The sequence below is a fragment of the Arctopsyche grandis genome, chromosome 11 (assembly GCF_051622035.1).
Source record: "Arctopsyche grandis isolate Sample6627 chromosome 11, ASM5162203v2, whole genome shotgun sequence".
Taxonomy (NCBI): Eukaryota; Metazoa; Arthropoda; class Insecta; order Trichoptera; family Hydropsychidae; genus Arctopsyche; species Arctopsyche grandis.
The window spans coordinates 21,383,855-21,405,503 of record NC_135365.1 but is presented as its reverse complement, the minus strand read 5'-3'; the positions used below and the strand labels follow the sequence as shown (position 1 = coordinate 21,405,503).

The 21,649-nt window shown below is 33.8% G+C and overlaps 1 protein-coding gene across 2 annotated transcripts in view; it reads left to right on the top strand.

Moving 5' to 3' along the window:
- The first annotated feature begins 7,591 nt into the window (after positions 1-7,591).
- LOC143918910 (uncharacterized) overlaps positions 7,592-21,649 on the top strand; it is a 101,101-nt gene continuing 87,043 nt past the window's right edge. Inside the window, exons 1-2 of one of the 2 annotated variants that reach the window (XM_077441017.1) lie at positions 7,592-8,020; positions 9,012-9,327. In XM_077441017.1, the coding sequence (XP_077297143.1) occupies positions 9,180-9,327 (148 nt within the window). In that variant the 5' untranslated portion in view covers positions 7,592-8,020; positions 9,012-9,179. Of the gene's footprint in view, positions 8,021-9,011; positions 9,328-16,918; positions 17,384-21,649 lie in introns of those variants that run through there. The other variant, XM_077441018.1, reaches the window with a different exon arrangement.

Below are 21,649 nucleotides of genomic sequence, written 5' to 3'. Positions count from 1 at the left end.
GAATATAATAATTTCTATATATATACTGTTTGCTACTGTTTCCTCTAGGCTAATAGACGGCGCTAAGTCTCTGAGCATTTACCGCCATCTATTGAAAATTTCTTTAATTAATTAATTAATTTTTCTATTGGTGTTTTATATTTATATTTAGGTAGGGTTACACGACAATTGGTTCAATTCCAAAAGGTTCAACGACAAAATGTACCCGACAATTAGTGCACTGACAAATGTAACCGCGACAAAATGTCCACGGAAATAACGCTCAAGCGACAAAATGTTCAAAAGTCCTAAATTTTCCTATTTTGTCGTTGAACCTTTTGGAATTGAACCAATTGTCGCGTCCCCATTTAGGTAGATGGTAGGTAGTTTTTACCATTTTTTTCATATTAAACAATTAAATATAAATATATTTAAAAAATAAAACGACTGCGTGCGGATCGAAAACAGGACCGACACATTTATTTTATTTAATAACTTAATATGCCAACACCCATGCGATGATATATGTATATAAACACAATTATTTATGTCCGAATGGTAAACAACTGCATTGAAATAAAACAAAAATTGTGTCCTAATATTGAAATGGCCGTGTAATGAGTCGTTACGTTTATCCCCCAAACAAGGAAAAACTCGTGCGAGTTCGTGCAGTTCCGCGGAAAATCGCCACAGAGGGGTGGTTTTGGACGCGGTCAATTGTCGCACTGTCCTGTCATTGAAACGCTTTTTCCACCCCTAAAATCGACATTACGCCCTCGTGAAACGCTTGTGAACCTCCAGGAAACATTTTCGATAAATTCGTCAAGAAGTAGTGTGATTTTGCCCGCGAGAAACCATGGAGCAGAGTCGGAAGCTGGAACATTTAACGGTGAAACACCTTTTTTACATCGTCCATTGATAACCCTCGTAATATTGTCGAATGTCCGTCCACGGCCAATATGTAAATTGGAGATAGTTTGTGTATGGAGATGGCTGCGGTGCCGGCACACGATACAACAGTACGAATGCCGATCGATAGCCAATTTATTCGCTGTTTTCCCAACCCCCATGCCGTGCTTACCGACAAAATCACTATACATTCATATACATATTTATAATATCGAATTCGCTATGCGAATGCTAGCTCAGTGCCCGTTGATAAATCGATGTGTGAAAATAAATTTTCCAGTTCCTTTTACTGTATTGTATGGGGTGACCTTTCTAATAAAACGTCAGAGCAATTCCTTCCGTGGTATTTTTAAGCGATAATTAAAATCAGATGTTAAAAGACAATATTAAATTTAATAATCATACTAACTTTGCTTGTCCGCTATGTAAACTTAAAATTTCAATTTCGGACGATTTTTTTTTAATTTATTTAAACTCATTCGAGCAACAAAATTCGTTTAAATAATGTATTTAGTGAAGATCTAATGAGATCGACTGGTTATTTAGTTTAAACTAAGTTCACGATAGCTATTACATATATGAGCTGTACTTAGTATGTAAAACAGAAGCTATAATTAAGTAGGAAATTGTGTTTTTTTGCGGCTGAATTTTAGCACACCACAGACCTAATAAATATTTTTTAATTATTTCTTTCTATGAAAGAAATAACCGAGGTCTGTTTTTTCACGAGAGATTGTTTGGTTATGTTGTTCATAAGATTAAAATGGAGTAATGACGAAAATAAATAATCCATTAGTCAAAATAGATTTGTTTTTTCTTGATTGTAGTCAAAGTGAATAAGTTTTAAATGAATGAAATCAAATAAAAAAAATTCGGGTGTGACCAACCCATGACTTTATCTATGTATTTGATGAATATAAGAAGGTTACAAAACAAAATTCGATATTGAACTGATGACTATGATAGCGATACAAATTGAGCGCAAATGTATGGAAACTTGCACAAAACAAAAGTTCTACTTCCGGTTGTCAGATTTTGTTCAAATTTTTTTTATTACTAAAAATCACTATCAGTATTATACTCATTAAATATCAAGAAAATAAAAACAATTTAAAAGGTCAAAATAAAATAATGAAATATTGTTTTAAAAAAAAATACTACTTCCGGTTTACGAATTCTGACCAAAACCCTACCAGCTCTAAGTTAGTACATAAAGGATAGAAATATAAATTTTCAGCTTAATACGTTCAGGGGTGTGGACAGAGTAGTGGGCACAACATTTTCAACCTTTCTAAGTGAAAAAAATCCCACTTCCGGTTTATAAAATTTAACAATTTTTTTTCATTTTCATCAAATTGCAACAAGAATTATACTTGAATTTTTTTGTGACGAACACACATGTTTAAGAGGTCGAAAAAAATAGTGGAAGAAAAATCGAACAAGAGTAAACTGCCACTTCCGGTTGACAGATACTTACTAAATTTTATATATAAGTTGGTATTAAGCTTAAACTTTTAGATATGAAATTTCAGTTCAACAAACCAAAAGGTTTCTGAGAAAAACATAAAAAACCACGATTCTCTAGAGTAAAAGTACTACTTCCGGTTCAGATAGAAATATTTAAAAAATATAAGGTTATAAAAATTATTATTTCTATTATATTTAAAAAAAATTCAGTCTGATTCAGTTAGTGGTTTGGGAGATAATTGAATTCAAAAACTTAAAAAAAAGAGGACACCTATAAGGGGAGGTACCATTTCCCGTCAATTTAAAAATTTGAAAAAAAATTACGACGTGTCGATAAGAATTTCATTAACCGATACTAAGTTTCAGTTCGATAGGACTAACGGTGTTAAAAATATCCCCAAAATACACACACACACAGACACACACACAGACACACACACACACACACACACACACACACACACACACATTTTTTCTAGATCATGAAAACGTGATCAGTGATCGATTCTGAGTTCGAATCAGTCAAAATCTCGAGTTCGAATTTTCGCATGATCACAAAACTTCATCTATTGTTACTACGTACATAGATAAAGTAATAATATTTATGTCATCACTAGACTACGGATACAGACCGTGCTTTTTCCAGGAATCGGGGCGGTTTAGCTCACTAAAGCCCGGATAACCAGGGTGCCGTTCATTGTTCAAATGTTGTAAATGCATTGTTAGAGGTTTGCCGAACCTTTTTTACAAAGCATTTACAACAATTGAACAATGAGCGGCGCGCTTTGGGCATGGTAAACGGTACATGGTGCATGGTAAACGGTACATACTCACTTAATTTGCGCGAGCAGGATACAACAGGAACAAGAGGAACATGCTTTTCCTCCCGTATTCTGCGCGCGCACATTAATACGGGAGGAAAAGCCTGTTCCTCTTGTTCCCGTTATATCCTGCTCGCGCAAATTAAGTGAGTATGTACCGTTTACCATGCACCATTTTTTTTTTTGATATTTCGATTTTCGATCTTTGCCTTCCAATATTTGCGTTTTCTGTAATTTAACATTCTGTCTCGTCACGGAGACCGAATTTTTATTTATATGGGCTAGAGGTGCTGCGTTTTTTTCGCATGTTTAAAAATATATATAAAAAACACGTACCAAGTACCACTCTATGTTTTGCCCAAAGTTGTTGCGTAGATGTACATATTTGCAATCAATGTTTTTCATGCAAAGCAATTAAGAAACTTAAAATATACAAAAATAATTTTTGGTACTAAAAAACTATAGCCGTTTAACGTTTAACTCAAGTGGGTCAATTGTAATTGTCAAATGAGTCACTTGGTGACCAGCAGGTCATAGGTTGCCGATACCTGGTTAAATTCAATATTTTTAATAGTCTTTAATAGATTTACTTCTTGAGAATCTATTCCTGACAGGAAAGATAATAAAAATATTGATAATCTCTTAGCGCAGCCAGTGGCAAAATAAATAACCTAATCATTGCGTTTTTAAAACTAATACAACATCGACCATTGAAAATATTGATGTAAAATTTTTCCACATTTTTCAACTGTATTAAATACATTATTATTTTATTTTTATTTTAGCCTCGTGTACATGTTTCCCGAAAGGCATGAGCTTCTCAAACGATAATGGATAGAGCTACCGATGTCTTACCACCGAGCATATTGGGTAAGTGACCATTATTTTGACATTGAATGATTCACCCCCGCGTGCGCCTGAAATATTCACGGGAAAATTCGCAATAAGCTAAAAAAAACTTATTACATACATATAATATGTGGGTACTGTATTGCGTATGGGGTAAAACGACCCTCAGTGCTTTGACTGTGACAGTGAAAAATTGACTGGTGCTTAATAGCCTCTTGTTTTTATTTTAAACCGATCTGCAATTTAGATTTCAAAAACGCTTTTATGCTATCGAAGGTTGAACGAATATGATTCGAACATATTTAAAATTATTATCGCAGTGTTCGTGCGTCGATTGATTCCAGTAGAAAGTTCACAGAGTTTGAGTGGAGTTCAGTTAAAAATAACTGCTCACTCTTGTACGGCGACCAATCATGTTCTGGGATCTGAATTGGTCTTGCTTCCATAATTACTTGTGTACGACGCGTCTGGTGGTTAATTTGAGTATAGGTAACTGTTAGGTAATAATTCAACATGGGAGAGGACTAGGTGAACTTCTTCAAAATTCTTCTTCAGACCCAAAAAAAAGCTACTTACATAATATTGAGTAGGATGTCATCGATTCTTTTAGAAGATTGTTAGTTTCAAATTCTAGAAAAATGTCTGGGTTAGTATTTTCGGTTGTATTATACTCAAATACGTGTTGGAGATTATTCTGACGGTTGAAAAACGACAATCATGACCTTTCTGTTGTTGAACTTAGGGCGTCTCTGAATGAATTTTAATTACATTAAGCTTCCTTGTGAGCCCTTCTGGCATGTGTGTTACATTTCACTTTTCTCAGTGGCGCACATTAAGAGTTTAATGATTCACGATAGTTTTTTGGGTTCTTATCATCATAATAATAGTGCTGTGCATTTTGTCGTTGAAAGTATTTTGTATGTATTTAAAGGGCCGGGCCTACCATATGTACAAATGTGTGCAACGCACACTGGCGACCGAAAGAAACGAGAGTCAAAAAAATTATATTCCTTAAATAATACGAAAAAAACATCGTACTTTTTAAAATGCATGTTGTCTTGTTGTATACTTGTGGATTGCTGTTGCTAGTTTGCAACCCACCCGAACTATAATTCAGGGAAATAATGGGATAGCAGGTATAGCTTCGGTCCACAAAGAGCTAGGTTTCTAGGAAATAGGGCGTTTTGGGTCTATTTTCCAGGAAACAGGAAACAGCATAAAAAAGGTTCATCATAAAAATGAACAAAGCACGGCGAACAATGAACAAAGAACGGCGTAAAGTTGGTCTTTTATGTTCTATTGTCTTTGCGACTGCCAAATGAATTTTTTCAAGGATGTTGAGTATTGGTTGGTCATCGAAATAAAAATGTCCTAGTTGTGGGATTGGGGGTAAAAGCACTATATTTTCATGAATGAACTTGAAAAAGTTCAGTCTTTCTTGTTGTCTGGTCTTTCTCAGAACTAAACTTTTTGGTTTTTTGTCTGTTTTTCTGGTTAATTTTTATTATTATTGTTACGTACGCCGCGGATTGAGCGAATTGCACTTAGACCAACGGATATCTGTTATCGGATTAACTAAATGCATGCACTTACTTCCAAAGATTATATCTGGACTCTAAGTGCATTTAGGCTAAACAATGACCGTTATTAGTTATTTCTCAGAATCGGTACGGGAAGACCCAATGTCGTGGAAACACATATCCGAATACGTGACTATACAACAGGTAAACAGATTAGGCGTCCTGAGAGATCTACCCTTTATAAGGTGGTACGTAGGCGATATCAGGGCATTCTGGACTTAGCAGTGACACTGCGTGTATCTCCTTAATCATCAATAAATGCTGTGAAACGACTGTTGGCCTTTTACTTGGATCCTCCACCCACCCGTACGCAACATTATAAATAAGAGCAACCGATTTAAGTTTACACATAGGCGTCCGAACTCCTAGGCGCGGCCCTGTGTATTCATATTACCTACTTGCATTTGAATTTACGAATTTTTCCTGGATATGGTGTAGATAAATTGTGGTTTAATATAATTATAACTTTGCTTTTCCTTGTTTTATAACGTTGTAATTTTAGTATACCATAAGTGGACATATGTATGTATATCATTTGTTTAGAATCTAAGTAAGTGTTTTGCTTCTTATAATTAAGTTTTCTGAGAACGATTCTTTGGTTGAGTTCTTTTGCAAAAGTTTTGGGTCTTTTATATTAAAGGTACTTGGGCTTATTGGTTGTACGCTATACACAAGAAAAATCTTATGGAAAATATCTGATCACGTACACAAATATAAAAACTTTTTTCATGCACAAACGAAATTAACGTCGACTGTTCCCGAAACTAAGAAAAAGTTCCCTCGAACGAACTCTAGCATTTATTTTATATAATTTTATGGGTTCTTTGGTTTATCTATTCATTTTCCTTATTAGCTTTGAAATGTATAAATGTGAAACTTGAGCATTGACAGGAATCAAAACACACGAGTGAGTTAAATATGTACATATAATATATAATTTTGAAAGAGACTTTGTATGTAAGTATTGTTGGTTCTTAAATCCGTGACGTCATCGAAAAAATAAATGTTCAAATAAATTTAAATAAAATAAACCTATTCAAATAAATGTAATAAAATGTTTACTATTAGATTGGCCATGTTTAAGCGGTTTATATTACAAATACCGAGTGAAGCCGGGTAAAAAAACTAGTATAATATATATCCAGCTGAAAAGACTAGTAGTTAGCATATAATGCTTTGAAAAGTAGTCACGGGTTCAAGTCCCACTGGTTTCCGCTGGCCAGACCTTGGATTTGTGACTCCAGGTCGATAATTTCCTATAAGAGTTTGCCAATTTATCTGGTTTTCATTGAAATGGTTTCCATTTCTCCCATTTCTTCGCAAAATCTTGAGTTTTCAGCAATCTCGAATTTCGATGAATTGTATAAAATGCTGCAAATTTACAAATTTGACCATACATGTCTCTGTGGATGTTAATTGATATGTATTTACTTTGTATAATACTAATAATACTTGTATTAACTGTACGATGTTTCTGACCAAAAAGGCAAATTTGCTTATCTGGCCAGAAAATTGACCTTCCTGGTATAAATTAAAAATTAAAAATAAAATAAAAATATGTAAGACTAGAGTGGCCGGTGTGGCTAGAATGAATAGACGAAACAACTGCTCGAATGATAATCAAAAGGTGTTAAAGAATAGACCGAAAGTTGTGCGTGAAATGGGTGGGCGAATACAGAAAAATGAGGGATGTTATGTGGTAGTTGGTCAGAATGGAGATGAATGTATGAGTGTTGGAGAGGTTTTCTCCCAGCAGTGGGTGAAAATGACGACGAGAACTACATACATATGTAGTTCTCGTGGGCTTTAAGAAAGTTATATACAATCATACTGGAGATGAAAAATCAGAAATTTTAGACGAATCAGTTTAGCGATGAAAACTTCCACTCGATGGGTATTCCAGTGCAGTACATTGAATGGATTTTAATAGAAAGAGTGCACGTGGCGTCACTGTACCCGCATGCTAGCTGCACTTGCCATCTTCCCACACTGGCAGCAGTGTTGATGGGTGTTGCTGGTTGCTGGAGCCGCACGTGTGTCCGACACGCTATTTCGGGACGCGGCCGACTCTCCGGGGACGGATATAATCGCCACGTTTGTTTTTGTCACTGAGACGGCCGCCATCTTCGCGCGTGGTCCACTAAATCCACAGAATATCGAGCTCGGCGAAGACGCCTCCTCGAAATGGCCGCTCGGGTGCTCCGAGATGGCCGTCGACGCGTCTCAACATGGCCGCCACCAGCTTTCGCGCCTTTTGTTTATACCTAGTGACGTTTGCCGTTTGTCGCGAACATGTGATCCGCTAGATCGCCACCTCCTTTAAGTGCATTTCAAAATAAACAATCTAAAACTCCAGTTGTGGTGGTAAAAATGTGAAACTTTTGTATCGTGCCATTGACGTTCGTTCGGCGAAAGGTGACTATTTATAAACGTGTGCAATTTAGGATCATTATGCTTTTTCATTCTGTAAAATTATCAGTTTGCCAAAGATTTCAGCTAAAACAACATTTTCTTAAATAGCATAGTATATTTATAGCATAACATTTTTATTTGAACTTTTTTATTAAGGTTTTGATTTACACAATTTACATTTAAATTTTAATCAAATATAAAATTTCCGTTAAATATATTGTTTAGTACATTGTTTTCTTTCTATTTATAAAACTCTTTTATCTTTTTGAACTAAAACTTTATAAGTTTCATTGAATATATGTAAGTATATCAGTTTTTCTTTATAAACTTATAGTTTTTTATCGTTTACTTAAGAGTTTTATGTTTTTATGCAAATTAACCTGAAACTTTATTCATACCTATTTTTGAACCGTTTGAATGTCTCAAGGTTTGTCGGATTTTGATAAAAATAGCTATGGAAATTGAAGTAAATTCTTCTTATAGTGGTTTAGAATGAACACAAAAGATTATAATACAGTTTAAATATAATTTTTAGTGCGTTTTTAGCGTCTATTTTGTTTTTAGAGAGGCCAGTGTCCATAGTGCGTGACTCACTGTGACATTTTCGTTATTTTCGTCCATAGACAAAACTTCTCCCACTGCGAGAATCATCATCAAAATAGCCGTTAATAACAAAAAAATGGCATTATTTATTTTAATTCAAATACAATTTCAATTAAATTCAATGTTAATTAGTAATTTATGGGAAAGGTCTGCTTCTGAAGCATTTATTTATTGATTGTTTTGAATCATCTGATGTCACTCATTTTAAATGTATACAAACGAGTCATCTAATAATAATAGCTAAAATTAGTATATAGTTTACATTTGCGGTTTGTTTGAGGGCAGATAACCCCGCTTGCTTCAGAGGAAGTGCTCTACATTATCAATTCTGACATAGTCGATAAACGCTCGGGCCAATGGCGATCGCCATAGTAATCGTTCGTTGTTGTAGCTCAGTGTTATTGTGGACTTCGGGAGTGCATATGTGCAACTGATGGTCGTTCCCGGATTTAAAACTAACAAAATAAGTTTAAAAAATAAACCGAAAACTGTGATATGTGACACATGTTAGTGTGGCGTGAGTTTGTGACACTGAAGTTGAGCTCAATGTTGTGAAGATATGATCACGCTGTTGCTCTGCATCATTATGAAGATCTTCGAGTGCTCGTCGAAGTGGAAGTCTTCCCAGAAGGGTTCGCCGGTCATATGCGAGTGCAAGGCCGGAAGACGAAGGAAGTGCTCCACGAATCCTCGACGAAGAAGGACTGGTGAGTTGCTCATCCATGATTCTGATATGAGGGTCGAAGCCGTTGATATAAAATCGAAAGCTATATCTATGTACATAGATGTTTATTATCTATGTACTATAAAAGTAATGGACCTCTTGAAATCTGTGCATTAGCTTTATTTTGGTTCAATTGTTACTTTTTTTATGTCATTGAATCTAAATTTGTCCTGATTTTAATTGCATTCTTGAGCAGTAGTTTCAACCACGCCCCACTGTTCAAGTTAGCTTCCCTTCGTTAAAAATATTGTTAATTACTGCAAATGCACACCCTCCCTCGACTGGGTTGATTTAGTGACTAGTCTGTGAAGTTTTTGGTAATTGTATATATCTAAATTTATCAGTTACATGGTTGTTAATTAGCAAATATGTACAAATGTCACATTACAGACCCAAACAGACGGTGCTTTTTTTTTTTAGATAAGGGTTATTGATTAGGAAATCTTTGTAGTGCATTGTTAGTATTGCAAGAAGACTTATGTTTACAAACGTATGGGTTGATTGCATTAATATATTGTTTATCAAATAAATATATTATAGACATTTTCTTACTAACGTTATGCATAAAAACATCTAACGGTGACATAATAGCTTGCAGTTTGGATTTGGTTCAGTACTTATTGATAATGAAAAAGGAAACTGACGTTTAGTAGTACATTACATTCAATTTAGACAATCATTCGTATATGTATGTGACCAGCTACAACAATATAATCAGTTAGAAAAAATCTAAATTAAATCAAATTATGCTTTATTATTTGATTTTGTATATATTTAGTAATGTCGTGAAGCAAATTAGCTGTGCATAAAGAAGGGGGTACACTTAAGAGATACATGGAGATTTTTTAAAATAAACTGATTAATAACCTATTATTTTTTGTAAAAAAATTGTCAGCAGTACATTTTTATGTTCTAAATATTTCATTTAAAATAAATACTTAATGATATTACTGGCAATAAACACTGAAATACATGAAAATAAGGGTTTATCGTCAAATCACCCGAAAATGTCTTTAATTTATGTATTATACATATAGGGCGCTAGACCTCCCTAAATTAAAAAAATGTACCGCTCTAAAGCGCCACGCCACGGATGTAATAGTATCAAAATAAATAACGAAAAAAGATTATTCTATTTGGTCTGGTGATTATTCCGCACAAAACGATCTCGCACACGCCATTAAAATTGTTTACTGAATGTGCGAAATGATTCGTTTACCATTCTATTCAATATGTGAAACAATTCGTTTACCATTCTATTCAACTTGGTATTCTAGTCGTATGATTTCTCTCTATAAATGTTTTTTTTAAATGAATTCCAAGTACTAAAAAAAACTTGTGAAAATGTATGTTTAAAAAAACGCTTGGGGGGGGGGGGGGCGTGTATCAGTCCCTCCCCTTAAAAAATCTTGGCTGTATCTGTGGTACATACATACATAAGTATGTGGTTTTTAAGACTTTGATACGGTTTTGATAGTAATTTACTAGTAATTAAATAATATCACTGGTAATATTAGACGTTTTTCTCGTAGCTTAATAGTAAATACATATACGTACTTATTGTCCATCCGGTGTAGGATGATATTTAGGTAAAATGTTATGTACATGCTATGTCCCTAACCGTCTCTCGACCAATAGCATTTCGCGCGTACAATTGTTCTATTGTCTGCACGAAATGCTATTGGTCGAGAGGCAGTGAAGGAGATAGCATGTACGTTTTTCTTAAGTCTCTACCTAGAGCTGCCCAAGTATATGTATGTATATAACTTTCCGTAATATTAATCTCAAATATAGAAGATATACACCAATCAATTACTTTTTATTGACATTTAATCTCATTGCTAGAGTCAGCAGCGCCATTTACAAGAACATTTATGAAGAAATTATTTTGATAAATTATTTGTGAACCGTTATGTGCACATTCGCACGCCACATGTGGTCAATTGGATCTGACGCGTTCTCAATTCAGCTAAAAGAAATATATTTTCATGGTGTTACGCAAATGAGACAGCTCGTCATATGTAAACATATAACGTTGAAATATAAGAGTGTTGTACATATATACGTATGTAAGTATGTATCTAAGCATAAGAGGAACGTTGAAATTCTTATTCCCTTCATCGTCGATAGTAAGTGAGTGTACCTGGCAACATTTGAAATTAACATGGCCGCTTGCCAGCTGCAGACAATCCCGCTCAATATTTTCTCGCTTTTGTATAAAACATTTTACTACGCGGCGCCACTGCGTTACTTTCATCCAAGAACTTTTATAGTCTCATAATAAAATTAAATGTTTTATAACTTTTTTCTCGTTAAATAAACTTGAAATTCACTGGAGCATATGCTACATAAACATTCGCCGTATAAACTGTCGTAAAGCAATCATGTTGAAACATTTCTTAAAAGTCAACAGTGGTGGTTTGAATTATGATTTTGACATCTTAGTTAATACGTTCATACAATAAATACTCATATATAGCCCACAAGCACTGCATAGCACCTAAATTTGATTCATCCTTGAATTTCTTCGTAATGATATTGTAATATACCAGTTTGTGTGTTTCGGTATTTGGGTCAAAACAAAATAGTACTGGAATTTTGCTCATAGACCAAATTTAGTAAAATATCCAGCTCGTGTTGATATTGAGTTGATTGTGAAAAATATAAAACAAGGAAGCACGGATTTTTATGACCTTATGAATCTCTACGGGGTCCGTGAATAAATTTCATTGGGTTTGTGTGAAATTTATCGCATGCGAAACATTTTAACCGGGTAAAATAATTTCGCATAAATCTAATATAATTTCGTTATTGTAAAATTATTTTCAAACGTTATGTGATTGTAACCAGTGTGGCGGAGTCATTTAAAAAAGGCAACTTCGACCCCTACTCGTAAAAAATAACAGCTCTGTGACGTTAATGAGTACCGTTTGAACACTAGATGGTGTTCCTATTCACAAGTAAGTGTTAACAATATATTAATTTATTAAAATCGTGTAGTGTTTCAATCCAAACAGCCAACATTTGTAGTATTTTCCTATCGACGCTGCTTGGCGTCAAATACCTAGGCAGTTTTTTCTATTGGATTGTGAGCCCGAGTGGAATGTGGTACGTGTTTTTTTCGATACTTTCAAACATGCGAATAAAACGCAGCACCCCTAGCCCATATTCATGGTACATAGTCCCAAAAATCACCCCCTGAAGTGTTTTGGGTGATATTTTATCCTTACTTGACAGTGATCGATAACGGTGAATCCCATATTTGAAGAAATGTAGGAGAAACTTGTCGGTCGCATATGGATATTTTTTTGATTTTTAAATGCTTTTTATTATTACGAAATTATGTTCACAATACATCTTATATCTATTTTAATAGCTACTGATCTACTGATCATTTTCTATTTTACAATTTTAAATTAATTTTGTTAGTAATCATAGTATAATATTATTAAAATGTTAATATCTACAGCGTAATAGGAAAAATAGCTCAAAAACCTATTTACAATTCTTATAAATGCTCATAATACATCTAATACATAATATTAATTAAAGACTATCTAAAGTCGATGACCTAAAGCAGATTGTGTTTAGGTAATCTGTGTTTATACCTGAAGGGTATAGACATTTTGTTGTAATCACCGAGACTCTTCACAAGTGTGTTAGTATGGTTATTAGTGATTCAGACAGAATCACTAATGGTTATTAGTGATTCTGTCTGTCAATACTGGTTAGTTTGTTAGTAATGTCTGTAACAAACGGAATATTATATATGGCATGCAGTTTTTTCAAGTTGGTATATATGGGTGTATTATAAATTATTTTTAGGGACTTATTTTGTATTACTTGGAGCTTGGAAAGATTAGTATTCGAGGCGTTATTCCATACAGGTGAAGCATAGGTTAATAATGGTAACATATGGATATGCATACACATGCGACCTCTCAAACATATTCATTCTGCACGTGCACAGTGGGAAGCCTAGGACGCATGACGTCCCATACTACCCAGTGTGCTTCGCCCTTTCACAGCCTTTCACAAACTGACGAGAATAAACGGCTGCGTAAAAACATGTTTTATTTTGTGTTAAACTTTAAAAGACTAACAAACGCAGAGTTTTTCCCTACCCGTTATTTTGAAAAATTAAACTATGATCTGTATTTTTAGCATTTATGTATATGTTTTCAGTTTTATTATTTTTATGGTTCATTTTAGTGAATAGAATGGACAGTCGAAGTGTATCTTCCAGTTTTAATATATTTTGACTAAATAGTTGGAATATATTCCATCTAACATGGTTCCAACTACCGTTATATTTGAAGTGTATTTTCAGTTGCAATATATTTTGACTAGTTGGAATATATTCCGTCTAACCCACGTAGTTTGATTCATATGGCGAATTAGATTCCAACTGGTCAAAATATATTACAACTGAAAATACCAACAGTTCAACTATAAGTAAGATGGAGAGGTTATGTTTTCGTGAAAACGTCATTCAACTAATAAATTGAGATGGAGTGTCACGTTTTATTTTGTTTTGAACACATTCTTAGAGTTATTGTAATATGGTTCTCGTTACCTTTTTGGTAATACATATCTAGCAAATATATAACTAACGCATTATTAAATTTTAAAGCTGTCAAATTCCACTGTTATCTTACAACTGGCGCACATCGTTGAAAGTGTATTTGCGCTTGTAGAGATATAATTTACTAGTTGAATTTTATTCGAATATGAATGACCTAAAACGTCAGTTGGAATGTATTACAACTGAAAACACACTTCGACTATAACATATTCATACATATGTATATTTCTTTCAAACATATTTTAAAAATATAATTTCAATGCTTTTTGAATACAATTTATGAAGTAGATATGTATATGTAATTAAAAGCTAATATAATAAATAAAAAAAATATAAAATGAAAATTTTAAGAAAACAATAACATGATGATAATAATGTGAAAATGTAGGATTCAATTCCTGCAGGGAAATGCGATAAAAGTAATCAATTAGACTGGTTTAGTGCATCCATGTTTATTTATGTCGCGGTGTTACGCATTATACCAATAATAAAGAGGCATCTAACGGCAATCGTTCGAAGCATGTTGCTTCATATTTTCAAGTGACAAGAATGGTCCATAGTTACAGATATATTATAATTATTTCAAATTACTATATCTTTGAAACTATTTATCTATATTCTGGCGATCGCACTCACGATAACTGTTGCCACGAAAATCACGAATACGGAATATCTGGCACTCGAATACTCGTTAGCATTATAGTTCGTGTGTGTAACTCTCGATAGATTGAATTTTTGGGTGCCAGATGTTCCGTGATCGATATTTTAGTGACGTGTGAAAGATGAATTTGTACGGAAAAATCACCGAATCATTCTGATGTAGTTAACTCAACGTTTACAAACGTTTTAGGGTGGTCGTATATTTTTAATCACTTGAAAATATTTTGAAATTGCCCTCTCATGGCTAAAAATTAATTGAAACACATACTCGACTAAAACACACTAACTTAATCAGTGGCGTAGCTACCTCATAGTAAAGTCATGCAAAGCATGAGAGTTTAGTTTGATAGGGGGTCCAAATTTATATATACATTGGTACACTCAACGTAATTTAACATTGAAAATATCGAAATATGGAAAGTAAGAAAAATGACTTGAGTCATATACGTATGTATGTATGTACATATATAATATTATGTTAGAAATGTGGAAAGGTCTAAGCAACTATTTGGGCTTATATACATATGTAGTTGCAGACCATAAAAAGAAATTTGGGTTCAAATGGGATAATTAATCACGTAATGCCATTATTAAAAAAATACTTAACTAGAAATATATCCATAAGACTCGTGACATTATTTTAATATTTTTATTATTTATTACGTTTATTATATTATTATTTTTATAATTTTTTATTTTTGTATTTTTTCTAATTATCTTACTTAATTTACTTTTTATTTGCTTAAATTAAATTTATTTATTAATATTAATTTTTGTTACAACTATAATCTAGGTTATTATTTTTATTATCCGTCAACGTCCAAATATTTAATTTATATGTTATGTTTTATCATGTCAAAAAGACGAATTTTTTACAATCGTTATGTAAGTTAAATTATTTTTTTGTAGAATTATTATACTTATACCCCTATGTAAATATGTATCAACAAACATTTTGAATTATTTCATCTCACTTAAAAATTAGGTAAAAGGGGGAGGGGGTGAGGGGGCTTTGTATAATTTTTGTACGAAGGCCCAAAAATTCCCAGTTAAGCCACTCAACTATACGGTTCGGTGATTATTCCGCAAAAAGCGATCTCGCCCACGTCACTAATATTTCGATCACGGAACATATGATCGAGATTATACCCACCCGTTTACCTGGTATTTTGATTATTAGTCTCATTGCGGTGGTCACAAAGAGAATAATTTTTGCCATGAATATCGCGAATACGCAATATTTGGCACTCAAGTTCTCGTTAGTATGATAGTTATCGTTAGTATGATGGACTTTTCGGCTGCAAGATGTTCCGTGATCGAGATTTTACTGACGTGCGCAAGATCGCTTTTTGCGGAATAATCCGTTTACCCATCTATATATGCACTCTTCTAGATTCGAAAACGAAATCCTACATAAATGTGACAAATTGCATAAACATATATTTTCTATCGGTCTCCGTGACAAGATAGAATGTTAAACGCCAGAAAACGCAAATATCGGAAAGCAAAGATCGAAAATCGAAAGATCTTAAGTCGAAAGATCAAAAAAAAAAAAAATGGTGCATGGTAAACGGTACATACTCACTTAATTTGCGCGAGCAGAATACAACAGGAACAAGAGGAACAGGCTTTTCCTCCCGTATTAATGTGCGCGCGCAGATATTTGCGTTTTCTGTCATTTAACATTCTGTCTCGTCACGGAGACCGTGTAAATATGTATCAACAAACATTTTGAATTATTTCATCTCACTTAAAAATTAGGTAAAAGGGGGGGGGGGGGTGAGGGGGCTTTGTATAATTTCTGTACGAAGGCCCAAAAATTCCCAGTTAAGCCACTCAACTATAACCCGCAACCCGACTCCCCGCGGCCAAAAAGCAGGATCAAAAACCACAGAAAAGTCAGCTGTGCAGACTCCTATTTTAAATGAAGCATAACTGCCCCTAGCTGATAGTGATTGAACTGTGAAGTTCTGATCAATTCGTCCCAACTTCCTACATATATAATCCCTTATTTGAGTTTCTGTAGACTATATATGTATGTATACTTTGTAAAATATGTTTGTTCAAACCCTTTGGGCCTATCGGCTTTGCCGCCTCCCCCAAGTATATTAAATAAATAAATATAATCACTCTTCTAGATTCGAAAACGAAATCCTACATAAATGTGAAAAAATTGAATAAACGTATATTTACTATATCTGTCACAAAACGTCAATAACAGAATGAAGCTAATTAAAAGCTCGTAAAAATGCGTATCTCTAGAAATCATTATAAAACGAAATATAAACAAACGAAAGAGAAGAAGAAGAAGAAGAAGAAGTAGGCGTGTGAGTTGGTAGCGCGCATACGAATTGATCGCCGGTGTTCGCAAGCGTGTTCGCAACCACTCAGGCAACGGTGAGCCGTTCGCAAATCAGCCGTGCGCCGTGTTGTTTTGTCAGTCGTCGTGTGGAAGCGGTGTGGGTAGTGTGTCTGTGTCTGTTTCGCTGTCGCTGTCGCTGTCGAAGTCCGAGTCCGATTCCTCTCGAGTCTTCACGAATACAAATACGAATACCAAGGGCTGTCCCTTATCATCGGCTCACTTCGGACCGGTCGAGATGTGAAGTGCTCCTTTCCCATCGGGTTTCATTCACTAATCGGGCAGAAACCCCGCGTTTCGATGACAGATGCGCGACTGTGACGTATCTCGGCTCCAGCGATCCTCGAACTGTGCGCCCCCTCGTCTCCGTGCTTCTGCGACCACCCCTCGACACGGAGATGAGGGTCAAAAATACCAATAGCGATCGAACGAACGGTGAGCTCTTTTTATTACAAACATTTTTATTGATTTGTATCAATTTATAAATGTGTGTCTTTAATTTTGTTGCAATTCGTTGCATATTCTGAATTTTATAATGTTGTACATATGTTTGTATATATTTGTGGTGTTTGATTGGAAAGGTCCACGAACTCGAGGTTGGATTCGAGGTCTTCGTTTTTAGATTGCAATTTTTTTTTTTCGAATATTATTTAATTTTGCTTATAGCATTCTTATTTGATTCCAGTGCGGTATGAAAATTTTAATATTAGTGCTATTAAAACTTTGAATGCTATCTGTTCTCACTACTAATTATTTACTGTAATGAAGCTACATAGTTTGGAAATGTTCAATATTTGCATTTGCATAGTAAATCTAAACATTCGTTTGTTTTTTTTTTTTATTATTTATTTTGAATATTAAGAGGGCTGGACCTCAGCGCCTTGTCCATAAAAACGTATTAGACTTCTCCCTTCTTCAATTATGGCACTAGAGAAATTATTTTTTAATATGCTATTTATATCCATCATAGATAGGCATGTTTCTATTTTATTTTTATTTTTTTGATTAATCAAAAAATCAATTAATCAAAAAAATAAAAATTAGAAACATGCCTATGGTGGATATCCATAGCATATTAAAAAATAATTGCTCTGGTGCCATAATTGAGGAAAGGAGAAGTCTAATACGTTTGTATGGAGAAGCCGCTGGGGTCCAGCCCTCTTAATATTATTTTTTTTGAATATTCAACGATAGCCAATATATATTTTGATTTTTAAATGCTTTTTATTAAAACTAAATTATGTTCACAATACATCTTATATCTATTTTAATAGCTACTGATCTACTGATCATTTTCTATTTTACAATTTTAAATTAATTTTGTTAGTAATCATAGTATAATATTATTAAAATGTTAATATCTACAGCGTAATAGGAAAAATAGCTCAAAAACCTATTTACAATTCTTATAAATGCTCATAATACATCTAATACATAATATTAATTAAAGACTATCTAAAGTCGATGACCTGAAGCAGATTGTGTTTAGGTAATCTGTGTTAGCCAATATATATATAAGATTTATCCTTTATCATTGAATGTCTGAAAAACATTTAATTATTTAATTGAAGGGTGGGATCCGCCCTGATCATCATCGTTTAAAGCCATTTGCCATCCACTGCTGGATGAAGGCCTCTCCGACACGCTTCTAATCATCTCTGTAACTCTCATCCATCTCATCCCACACTTTTTTTTTTATTATCTTCGCTTTGTTTACTTTCGTTGGGTGAAAACCGACCGAAATTTGTGAGATGATTTTGAACCATTTCTACTCTTCCAATCGCTTTGATATTTTACCGACATACAGGCGTTAGATCTCATTAAAATAAGCAAATATCTCTGACATGACGCTAGAGAAATTTAATAATCACCTATGAAATCATTAAAAAATACACCAGAATCTTCTGTCAGACCGACGTGATGACAGCTGGCTATCAAAACGCGCCTTTCTACCGTCCCTACACAACTCACAGGTTGAACAGTAAAACAGTTAACTTTTTTTCATATAATTTCATCCACCCATCTCGTCTGTGGCTTTACATTCTCTCCATATATCCATATATATCTTCCGGTCTTCTACCTAGTATTTTATCTACATATTAGCATTAAAAAAATACAAAAAATATTATTCATATATGTAAATATATTCCGTAAATTTGTTGCATATTTTATTACAAAGTGCAACAAAAAAAAGTATTTTTTATTCCATGTGTATGATTGATTTGTACTTTTTTATCATGTTTTTAATGTATGTATTTGGTTGATAAAAAAAATATTTTTTGTATAAATGGTTCAATTACGTTACTGATTCAATTTAATTACATATGTTGTAACAGCTGTTCGCCTAGTGTGGATGGTTTGATCTCGATTTGCACGGTAATACCGTGCGAATTAGTCGCAAGTCAAGGGCCAAATGTACATATTTTGTATTTAAAAAAGTATTCAATATCGTGATTAGGGTTTACATTGCCGGTTTACGGAAAAATTCGCCATTGGTAATTACCGGAAATGATACTGGCATAATATTTGCATTAAAAATGATGCAAATGGCGTATTGTGGGCTAGTTCATAGTTTATTGTTAAATGTTCAAAATGACTAAAATTTTATATTAGATACGAATGTATGTTCTATGTATATGACATTATTCACCCAAAATTTATTTGAATTATTTACGGTTCAAACTAGGTAAACGTTTTTCATTTACCGGTAAAAATCGGTAATGGGAGAAATTATTTACCGTTTTTCTTTAAATGAAATTTGACGGTAAATTGCAATCCCTAATCGCGATACGTATGTGTTATTGTTTATTGTGAATCATTATCATTCGAATGAATCAACGGTGCAAACAAGTTTACTTATAAGTGCATTTGATTTTGCAACTCCTACGATTTCACAGAAAAGCGTTTATACTTTTTATTACGGATTTTTATTACACAGTCCAATTTCGGAAATATCATCTTTAAATTCTGAAAAAGTTGCAAGTCATTCGTTTTTTATATACGTATGCAGATGTACAATGCAACAGTGTCATTTGAAAATTTGCAACACGTACAATCGCTTTGCGGCTTTTCGCAACCGTACAAAATCCAATCACCGGTTGTTTCATTGTCGAAACCGGGAATTTGTCGACCGATTTCGCAAATCGAAGTCGGTTTTTTTTAAATTTTAAAGTCAATCGAGTCTTATTTGCTCAACGGTTTCATCCGCTTTTGTGCGCTTTGTTTGTTCGGTTTTTATTATGTGATTTTTCCTCTCTCGTTTGCGAACGAACTCGTTCATTGTATTATATTCTGATGCGTTTGGCCCGTCTGTGCGCATTTTATTTTCACCGACATCAATCATCACGAGGCGCCACTGGTTTCAATGCTCCCATATGTAAAGCATACGCATGTACATATCTGTATATTTACAATGTATGTAATAATTGTCAATTTGTATGCGCATGCCGTCAAGTGTAATGTAATCACCGTTTGAGGGTCGTTTTTCGCACCCTTTTGCAATTTCTTGAAAGTGTACTACATATGCATATTTTGTATTTGAAAAATTTGCATAGTTGCATAATCCGGTGTGTTTATACATCTATGCAAAGGTTTTTATTAGTTTCACTTCGCTAATCGGTTTGACGAACTTCGTATTTTCTTCCGATCGCTTTGAAACTTTGCCATTTTGCGAGGTTTGGCCGCCGATAGAGATTGCAATTGCTTCAGCTAGTTCGATGGTGAAAATTAATCGTAATTAATATGTTTAAGAATACAAAATTTTTGGAGATAGTGACAGTTAACCCTTTGATACTAGTCTTATACATATGTACATATGTTTGACTTTCCGCCCCTCACTCGTTTTGTCAGATTTTATTTGTTTACACGCCTATAACTTTATCTTTTTCGCACTGTCATATGATTTGAATCTCTCTGGAATCTTATTGATTTTTCATTTTTACGCAGTGCTTTTTAGTATGTTGTGTATTTTTTTGACTCATTATCAAATAAACTAACCGCATTCGATTCCAATGTACAATGTTTTCTTTTTGTTTGTTGATAGTAATATTGTTTTCGGTACAACAAATAATATATAATTACGAAAAAAATATATGTGGACATAGTATCATTTTATGATTAATTTCATTGGTCATTATTTGATTGTTGATTAACTTTTAATTGTCGATTAAGGAACTTGTCGTTTATTTATTTTTAATTGATATAACAATTTTAGATAATTGCGCTTCAATTATAAAACTTATTGGGATTGTCGTAATAATTATACTTTATACGAGATAAATTCATCATCGTCATTTACAGCCATTCGCCATTCACTGGTGGGTGAAGGTCTCCCAAACACGCTTTTATTTGTCTCTGTTTCGGACAATTCTTATTCATCTCATTGATTTCATCCATCCATTTCCTCTGCAGTCTGCTTTTTGCACCCTCTTACATTCTCTCGGGTATCATTCGAACACTTCTTTCGTCCATCTAATTACGCGACTTGTCCATTGCCATTTCAATCTGTTTACTACTTCCATTATATCACTACCCTTGTCACACTTCTCACCCACCTATTCCGTTTTTCTTTAAGTGGATTGGACTTTATGCAGCATTCTATAATTCAATATCCAAGTTTCGCATCCATAAGAGGATTTTACAGTATCAATTCGAATTGTGATTCTAGTATAGCGGATTTCAATACAACTATCAATTGGATCG